The sequence below is a fragment of the Macrobrachium nipponense genome, chromosome 11 (genome assembly GCF_015104395.2).
Source record: "Macrobrachium nipponense isolate FS-2020 chromosome 11, ASM1510439v2, whole genome shotgun sequence".
Classification (NCBI taxonomy): domain Eukaryota; kingdom Metazoa; phylum Arthropoda; class Malacostraca; order Decapoda; family Palaemonidae; genus Macrobrachium; species Macrobrachium nipponense.
This window is the reverse complement of record NC_061087.1, coordinates 30,899,395-30,909,095: the sequence shown is the minus strand read 5'-3', so window position 1 is coordinate 30,909,095 and position 9,701 is coordinate 30,899,395. Positions and strand designations below refer to the sequence as shown.

Below are 9,701 nucleotides of genomic sequence, written 5' to 3'. Positions count from 1 at the left end.
TTTGTGATAGGCAAAGCATTGCGGTGTGGGGTGGCCGGTACACATTTTAGGCCCTTCAGTCCTCAAGACGATGAAAAGGGGAAGTCTAAGGATCTAAAGGTGTAAGTGGCCATAAAAAGAATAGTTAAAGAAGCTAAACAGCAAGATTGAAGACAGGATATGGGAATGGACGTCAAGTAAAAGGCTAGAAAAAAAAAAAAAAAATGGGCGTAGCCGTTAGGGGACCGAAGGAACGCTGCAGACACCTTTTAGTAATGCCTACAGTGCCCTAGTATCCTGGAAACTTATTCAAGAACCCGTTTACAAAAGGTAAACCCGCTGCCAATCACCTCACCTTCGTAGACAGCCAGGCAATCGCAGCTGGTAGCGTCCCATTTCCTGATGGTGTTGTCAGCAGACCCGGTGATGACGTAGGCATCGTACATATTGACGCAGGTGACGTATTGCGTGTGGCCCCTGGAGGATAGAAAAAGAAGGGGGGAAATGTGTGAATCTTTGCCCTTTTCAGTAAGAGCATTATTATGACAAAGAATCCTGAACTCAGGGGGAAAAGGTAGGAATCCTTATCCCTTTCAGTATCTTCATGACAAAGAATCCTGACCTTACAGGAAGAAGGTAAGAAATCTTTGTCCTCTTCAGTATCATTATGACAAAGGATTCTGACTTTAGGGGAAATAGGAAGGAATCTTTATTCTCATCAGTATCTTCATTATGACAAAGGAATCCTGACCTGAGAGGAGGAATCAGGTCCCTCTCCGATCATTAGACGAAGGGTTCTGACTTTAGGGGAAATAGGAGGGAACCTTTATTCTCTTCAGTATCCTCGGTATGACAAAGAATCCTGACCTGAGATGAAAAGGTAGGAATCTTTGTCCTCTTCAGTATCATTATGACAAAGGATTCTGACTTTAGGGGAAATAGGAGGGAACCTTTATTCTCTTCAGTATCCTTATTAAGACAAAGAATCCTGACCTGAGATGAAAAGGTTGGCCTCTTTGTCCTTTTCAGTATGAGCATTATGACAAGGAATCCTGACAAGATACCTACATGCACACAAAACAATAATGATCAGACTGGGTTTCAAAAGTGTGATTATCATTCTTTTGATTTGTGAAATTTAGATTATCAAACCAAGCTCTGCCATTCAGCGATTAAGACGGTGAAAAGAGGCAAGATGAAGTACTACAAAGATTTCAAGAGGTAACAGAGTAGTTGGGTTAGAGTTACTGGACAGCAAGATGGAAGAAAGCAAACCTTGGAAATGGAGGGAAAGTAAAAGATGGAAGAAAGCAAACCTTGGAAATGGATGGGAAAAGTAAAACGATGGGAGAAAGCAAAAACCTTGGAAATGGGGAGGGAAACAAGTAAAACAAAGATTTAAGAAAAGCAAACCTTGGAAATGGAGGGAAAGTAAAAAAGATGTGAAAGAAAAAGCAAACCTTGGAAATAAAGGAGGGAAAGTAAAAGATGAAACAAGAAAAAGCCAAACCTTGGAAATGGAGGGAAAGTTAAAAGATGAAAGAAAAAAAGCAAACCTTGGAAAATGGGAGGGAAACAGGGAAAGTAAAAAGATGGAAGAAAGCCAAACCTTGGAAACTGGAGGGGAAACGTAAAAGATGGTTTTTTCAATAAAGCAAACCTTGGAAATGGAGGGAAAAGGGAAAGAAAGTTAAAAGATGGAAGGAAAGCAAAACCTTCTGGAAATAGATGGGAAAGTAAAACGATGGAAAGAAAAAGCAAACCTTGGAAATGGAGGGAAAGTAAAAGATGGAAGAAAGCAAACCTTGGAAATGGAGGGAAAATAAAACGATTGAAAAAGAAAAAGCAAACCGTTGGGAAATCGGAGGGAAAAGTAAAAGATGAAAAGAAAAAGCAAAACCTTGGAAATGGAGGGAAAGTAAAAAAAAAAAAAAAAGATTGGGGAAAAAGAAAAACAAAGCAAACCTTGGAAATGGAAGGGAAAGTTAAAAAGATGGAAACGAAAAAGGGAAAACCTTGGAAATAGAAGGCCGAAAAAGTAAAAGATGAAAGAAAAAGCAAACCTTGGAAACTGGAGGGAAAGTAAAAAGATGAAAGAAAAAGCAAAAGCCTTGGAAATGGAATGGTATGGGAAAGTTCAAAAGATGAAAGAAAAACAAGCAAACCTTGGAAATGGGGGAAAAGGGTAAAAGTAAAAAATTGAAAGAAAAAGCAAACCTTGGAAATAGAGGGAAAGGTAAAAGATGAAAACGAAAAAAGCAAAAACCTTGGAAATGGGGGAAAGGGAAAGTAAAAGATGGAAGAAAAGCAAACCAGTTGGAAAATGGAGGGGAAAAGTAAAAGATGAAAGAAAAAGGCAAACCTTGGAAAAAACTGGAGGGAAAGTAAAAGATGAAAGAAAAAAGCCAACCTTGGAAATTGGTTGCTTTGGAGGGAAAGTAAAAGATGGAAGAAAAGCAAACCTTGGAAAGAAATGGAGGGAAAGTAAAAGATGGAAGAAAGAAAGCAAACCTTGGAAATAGAGGGAAAGTAAAAGTAAAAGATGAAAGAAAAAGCAAAACCTTGGAAATAGCGGGAAAAAAAGTAAAAAGAAATGAAAAAGCAAAAGCAAAACCTTGGAAAATAGAGGGAAAGTAAAAGATGGAAGAAAGACGCAAACCTTGGAAATGGAGGGAAAGTAAAACGATGAAAGAAAAAGCAAACCTTGGAAATAGAGGGAAAGTAAAAGATGGAAGAAAAAGCCAAAACCGTTGGAAATGGGAGGGAAAGTAAAAAGATGGAAGAAAAGCAAAACCTTGGAAAATGGACGGGCGTAAAAAGGAAAGTAAAACGATGAAAGAAAAAAGCAAACATTGGAAAATAGAGGGGAAAAGTAAAAAGATGGAAGAAAAAGCAAACCTTGGAAATGGAGGGAAACGTAAAAGATGGTAAGAAAGCAAACCTTGGAAAAATAGGAGGGAAAGGAAAGTAAAAGATGAAAGAAAAAGCCAAACCTTGGGAAAATAGAGGGAAAAGAGTAAAAGATGAAAGAAAAAGCAAACCTTGGAAAATAGAGGGAAGGAAAGTAAAAAGATGGAAGAAAAAGCCAAACCTTGGGAAAATGGAGGAAAGTAAAAGATGAAAGAAAAAGCCAAACCTTGGAAATGGAGGGAAAGTAAAAGGATGAAAGAAAAACAAAAGGCCAAACCTTTGGAAATGGAGGGAAAGGAAAGTAAAAAGATGGAACGAAACCCAGCAAACCTTGGAAATATAGGGAAAGTAAAAGATTGAAAGAAAAAGCAAAACCTTGGAAAATGGGGGAAAGGGAAATTGTTAAAAGATGAAATAAGGAAAAAGCAAACCTTGGAAATGGAGGGAAAAGTAAAAGATGGCAAAGAAAAACAAGCAAACCTTGGAAACCTAGAGGGAAAGTAAAAGATGAAAGAAAAAGAAAAGCAAACCTTGGGAAATGGAGGGAAAGTAAAACGATGGAAAGGAAAAAGCAAACCTTGGAAATGGAGGGAAAGTAAAAGATGAAAAGAAAAAGCAAACCTTGGAAATGGGAGGGAAAGTAAAGATGAAAGAAAAATCAAAACTTGGGAAATAGATGGGAAAGTTAAAAAGATAGAAAGAAAAAGAAAAAGCAAAACCATTGGAAATGGAGGGCGAAAAGTAAAACGATGGAAAGAAAGCAAAACCTTGGAAATGGAAGGGAAAAGTAAAAAGATGAAAGGAAAAGCAAACCTTTGGAAATGGAGGGAAAGTAAAAGGATGAAAAGAAAAAAAAGCAAACCTTGGAAATGGAGGGGCGAAAGTAAAACGATGGAAGAAAGCAAACCTTGGAAATGGAGGGGGGGAAAGGTAAAAGATGGTAAGAAAGCCAAACCTTGGAAATAGAGGGGAAACGTAAAAGATGAAAAGAAAAAAGCAAACCTTGGAAATAATAGAGGGAAAAGTAAAATAAAGATGGAAGAAAGCAAACATTGGGAAAAATAGAGGGAAAAGTAAAAGATGAAAGAAAAAGCAAAACTTGGAAATAGAGGGTGAAAGTAAAAGATGAAAAAGAAAAAGCAAACCTTGGAAATAGAGGGGAAAAGTAAAAGATGAAAGGCAAAAAGGCCAAACCTTGGAAATAGAGGGAAAGTAAAAGATGGAAGAAAAAGGCAAACCTTGGGAAATGGAGGGAAAAGTAAAAGATGAAACGAAAAAGCAAACCAGTTGGAAATAGAGGGAAAGTAAAAGATGGAAGAAAAAAAGCAAAACCTTGGAAAATGGAGGGCGGAAAGTTAAAAAGATGGAAGAAAAGCAAACCTTGGAAATAGAGGGAAAAGAAAGTAAAAGAATGAAAGAAAACAGCAAACCTTGGAAATAGAGGGAAAGTAAAAGATGGAAGAAACAAGCAAACCTGGAAATGGAGGGAAAGTAAAAGATGAAATGAAAGAACAAGACAAACCGTGGGAAATTGGAGGGAAAGTAAAAGATGAAAAGAAAAAAGCAAACCTTGAAATGGAGGGCAAAAGTAAAAAGATGGAAGGAAAGCTAAACCTTGGCAAATGGAAGGGCAAAAGTAAAACAAAGATGGAAGAAAGCAAACTCCTTGGAAATAAGGAGGGAAAGTAAAAAGATGAAAGAAAAAGCAAAACCTTGGAAATAGAGGGAAAGTAAAACGATGAAATAGAAAAAGCAAAACCTTGGAAACAAGTAGGAGGGAAAGTAAAAGATGAAAGAAAAATAAAGCAAACCTTGGAAAGTGGAGGGAAACGTAAAAGATTGGAAGAAACAAGCAAACATTGGAAAATAGAGGGAAAGTAAAAGATGGAAGAAAAAAAGCAAACCTTGGAAATAAGGAGGGAAAGTAAAACCAAGATGAAAGAAAAAGCAAACCTTGGAAATGGAGGAAAGTAAAAGATGAAAGAAAAAGAGCAAACCTTGGAAAATAGAGGGAAAAAGTAAAAAGAGGATGGCCAAGAAAAAAGCAAACCTTGGAAATGGAGGGCGAAAAGTAAAATGGAATGGAAAGAAAGCAAAACCTGGAAATGGTTAAGGGAAAGTAAAAGATCGGAAGAAAGCAAACCTTGGAAAGAATAGAGGGAAAGTAAAAGATTGAAAGAAAAAGCAAAACCTTGGAAAATGGAGGAAAGGGAAAGTAAAAGATGGAAGAAAAGCAAAACCTTGGAAATGGAGGAAAGAAAGTAAAAGATGAAAGAAAAAGGCAAAAGCCTTGGGAAAATGGAGGGAAAGTAAAAGATGGAAGAAAGCAAAACCTTGGAAAATGGGAAGGGAAAGGGCGTTAAAAAGATGAAAGAAAAAAGCAAACCTTGAAATGGGAGGGAAAGGTAAAAAAGCTGGAAGAAGCAAACCTTTGGAAATAGGGGAAATCTGGCAAAGTAAAAAGATTGAAAGAAAAAGCAAACCTTGGAAAGATGGAGGGAAGTAAAGAAAAAGATGGAAGAAAGCCAAAAACCGTGGGAAATGGAGGGAAAGTAAAAGATGGGAACGAAAGCAAAAACCTTGGAAACTAGAGGGAAAGTAAAAGATGAAAGAAAAAGCAAACCTCTTGGAAATGGAGGGAAAAGTAAAAGATGGGAAGAAAAGCAAACCTTGGAAATGGAGGGAAAGTAAAAGATGAAAGAAAAAGCAAACCTTGGAAATGGAGGGAAAGTAAAAGATGGAAGAAAGCAAACCTTGGAAATGGAGGGAAAGTAAAAGATGAAAGAAAAAGGAAAAGCAAAACCTTGGAAATGGAGGGGAAAGTAAAAGATGGAACAGAAAGCAAAACCTTGGAAATAGATGGAAAGTAAAAGATGGAAAGAAAGCAAACCTGGAATAACTGGAGGGAAAGTAAAAGATGAAAGAAAAAGCAAACCTTGGAAATGGAGGGAAAGTAAAAGATGGAAGGAAAGACAAAACCTTGGGAAATAGAGGGAAAGTAAAAGATGAAAGCAAAAAAGCAAACCTTGGAAATAATGGAGGGAAAGTAAAATGACGTGGAAGAAAGCAAAAACCTTGGAAATGGAGGGAAAGTAAAAGATGAAAGAAAAAGCAAACCTTGGAAATGGAGGGAAAGTAAAAAGATTGCGAACGAAAGCAAACCTTGGAAATAGAGGGAAAGTTAAAACAGATGAAAGAAAAAGCAACCTTGGGGAAATGGAGGGAAAGTAAAAAGATGGAAGAAATCCAAACCTTGGGAAAATGGAGGGAAAGTAAAAGATGAAAGAAAAAGCAAACCTTGGCAAAATGGTAGGGCGGAAAGTAAAAGATGGAAGAAAGCAAACCTTGGAAAATAGAGGGAAAGTAAAAAGATGGAAGAAAGCAAACCTTGGCAAACTGGAGGGCAAAGTAAAAGATGAAAGAAAAAGCAAACCTTGGAAATGGAGGGAAAGTAAAAGATGGAAGAAAGCAAACCTTGGAAATGGAGGGAAAGTAAAAGATGAAAGAAAAAGCAAACCTTGGAAATGGAGGGAAAGTAAAAGATGGAAGAAAGCAAACCTTGGAAATGGAGGGAAAGTAAAAGATGAAAGAAAAAGCAAACCTTGGAAATGGAGGGAAAGTCGAAAAGAAAGTAAAGGAATGGAAAAGAAAGCAAACCTTGGAAATGGAGGGAAAGTAAAAGCTGAAAGAAAAAGCAAAACCATTGGGAAATGGAGGGGAAAGTAAAAGATGGAAGAAAGCCAAACCATTGGTAAAATAGAGGGAAAGTAAAAGATGGAAGAAAGCAAACCCTTGGAAATGGAAGGGAAAGTAAAAAGATGAAAGAAAAAGCAAACCTTGGAAATATGGAGGGAAAGTAAAGATGGGGAAGAAAGCAAACCTTTGGAAATAGAGGGAAAGTAAAAGATGGAAAAGAAAAAGCAAACCTTGGAAATGGAAATGGTGGAAAGTCTTCAAAACAACAAGATGGAAGAACAAAGCAAATACCTTGGAAATGGAGGGAAAGTAAAAGATGAAAGAAAAAAGGCAAAACCTTGGAAATGGAGGGAAAGTAAAAGATGGAAGAAAGCAAACCTTGGAAATGGAGGGAAAGTAAAAGATGGAAGAAAGCAAACCTTGGAAATGGAGGGAAAGTAAAAGATGGAAGAAAGCAAACCTTGGAAATGGAGGGAAAAGGTAAAAAGATGAAAGAAAAAGCAAACCTTGGAAATGGCGAGGGAAAAGTAAAATAAAGATGGAAGCAAAAGCAAAACCGTTGGAAATAGAGGGCGCAAAGATAAAAGATGGAAGAAAGACAAACCTTGGAAATGGAGGGAAAGTAAAAAGATGAAAGAAAAAGCAAACCTTGGGAAATGGAGGGAAAGTAAAAGATGGAAAGAAAGCAAACCTTGGAAATGGAGGGAAAGTAAAAGATGGAAAAAGCAAACCTTGGAAATGGAGGGAAAGTAAAAGATGGAAAGAAAGCAAACCTTGGAAATGGAGGGAAAGGAAAGTAAAACGATTGAAAGAAAAAAGCAAACCTTGGAAATGGAGGGAAAGGTAAAAGATGGAAGAAAGCAAAACCCTTGTGGAAATGGAGGGAAAGTAAAAGATGAAAGAAAAAGCAAACCTTGGAAATGGAGGGAAAGTAAAAGATGGAAGAAAGCAAACCTTGGAAATGGAGGGAAAGTAAAAGATGGAAGAAAGCAAACCTTGGAAATGGAGGGAAAGTAAAAGATGGAAGAAAAAGCAAACCATGGGAAATGGAAGGGAAAGTAAAAGGATGGCAAGAATGGAAGAAAGCAAACCTTGGAAATGGTAGGGAAAGTAAAAAGATGAAAAGAAAAAAGCAAACCCGTTGGAAATGGAGGGAAAGTAAAAGATTGGAAGAAAGCAAACCTTGGAAATAAATAGAAAGGGAAAGTAAAAATATGAAAGAAAAAAGCCAAACCTTGGGAAATTGGATGGGAAAGTAAACAAAGATTGAAAGAAAAAAGCAAACCTTGGAAATGGACGGGCGAAAGTAAAAGATGGAAGAAAGCAAACCTTACGGGAAATTGGAGGGAAAGTAAAAGATGAAAGAAAAAGCAAACCTTGGAAATGGAGGGAAAGTAAAAGATGGAAAGAAAAGCCAAACCTTGGAAAATTAGAGGGAAAGGTAAAAAAGATGAAAGGAAAAAGCAAAACCCTTGGAAATAGGAGGGGAAAGTAAACGATGGAAAGAAAGCAAACCTTGGAAATGGAGGGAAAGTAAAAGGCTAAAATGGGAGCAACTAGGGTCCTAAGGGCCACAAGGACTCTCATTCCTTACTTCAGGATGCCCAGACACTCCGTCTCGGAGTCCCCAGCAGCCCACATGCGAACCGTCTTGTCGTCGGACCCCGTGGCGATAAGGGAGCCATCCTCAGACACGGCCATGCAAGTGATTCCTTGGCTGTGGTCGCACAGAGTCTCCTTAAGGAGCATGTGCGGCTTGCGCTTGCTTCCTCCGCCTCCCATGGTGGACCGTCTAGCTTCCCTGGTAAGTTTCCAGTCCTGGGAAACGAGATAGAAAGGGATTAATCACTCGTATACATTCAGTTCGTTGCCCTGTGCATTTCTTAATAATTTCCGTTTGCAAGTGGTCATTTAGGTTTGCATTTCTTAATAATCTCTGTTTTGGGGGGAGATTTCTCTCTTGTAAACATTCAGTTCGTTGCTTTGTATACATTTCTTTATCATTCCTGGTTTGCAAGTAGTTACTGAAGGTGTACTTTACATTTTTTCTTAATAATCTCTGTTGCTCTTGTATGTGAACATTGTAAATCAGCAACTATTCAACTTCAAAGCAGTTTGTATTCACGAGTAATAACATAGCAGCATTCACAGGAGAAACCTTATAAGTAATGAATAATTTTCCACAGCTATGTTGCAATATCTTATTATTATTATTATTATTATTATTATTATTATTGTTGTTTTTTTTTTTTTTTTTTTTTTTTTTTTTTTTTTTGCTCTATCACAGTCCTCCAATTCGACTGGGTGGTATTTATAGTGTGGGGTTCCGGTGTTGCATCCTGCTCCTTAGGAGTCCATCACTTTTCTTACTATGTGTGCCGTTTTCATAGGATCACACTCTTCTGCATGAGGCCCGGAGCTACTTCGGCCTCTAGTTTTTCCAGATTCCTTTTGTTCAGGGATCTTGGGATCGTGCCTAGTGCTCCTATGATTATGGGTACGATTTCCACTGGCATATCCCATAATCCTTCTTATTTCTATTTTCAGATCTTGATACTTATCCATTTTTTTTCCCTCTCTTTCTCTTCAACTCTGGTGTCCCATGGTATTGCGACATCAATGAGTGATACTTTCTTCTTGACTTTGTCAATCAACGTCACGTCTGGTCTGTTTTGCACGTATCACCTATCCGTTCTGATACATAGTCCCAGAGGAAATCTTTGCCTGATCGTTTTCTATCACTCCTTCCGGTTGGTGCTCGTACCACTTATTACTGCAAGGTAGCTGATGTTTCTTGCACAGGCTCCAGTGGAGGGCTTTTGCTACTGAATCATGCCTCTTTTTGTACTGGTTCTGTGCAAGTGCCGGGCATTCACTTGCTATGTGGTTTATGGTTTCATTTTTCGTATTGCACTTCCTACAATATGGGAGAGATGTTTATTTCCGTCTATCATACTTTGAACATATCTGGTTCTAGGGCCTGATCTTGTGCCGCTGTTATCATTCCTTCAGTTTCCTTCTTTAGCTCTCACCCTCTGTAGCAATTGCCAATTGTCATCGCTGGCTAGTTCTTTAGTCTGTCTCATGTATTGTCCGTGCATTGGTTTGTTGTGCCA

The 9,701-nt window shown here is 37.9% G+C and overlaps 1 protein-coding gene across 2 annotated transcripts in view; it reads right to left on the bottom strand.

The window, feature by feature from the left end:
* LOC135203976 (WD repeat-containing protein 86-like) overlaps window positions 1-9,701 on the bottom strand; it is an 88,529-nt gene that overhangs the window by 13,588 nt on the left and 65,240 nt on the right. For both annotated transcript variants that reach the window (XM_064233937.1, XM_064234022.1), the window contains exons 2-3: window positions 8,180-8,403; window positions 335-456 (exon numbers count right to left, since the gene is read on the bottom strand). In XM_064233937.1, the coding sequence (XP_064090007.1) occupies window positions 335-456; window positions 8,180-8,403 (346 nt within the window). The remainder of the gene's footprint in view (window positions 1-334; window positions 457-8,179; window positions 8,404-9,701) is intronic.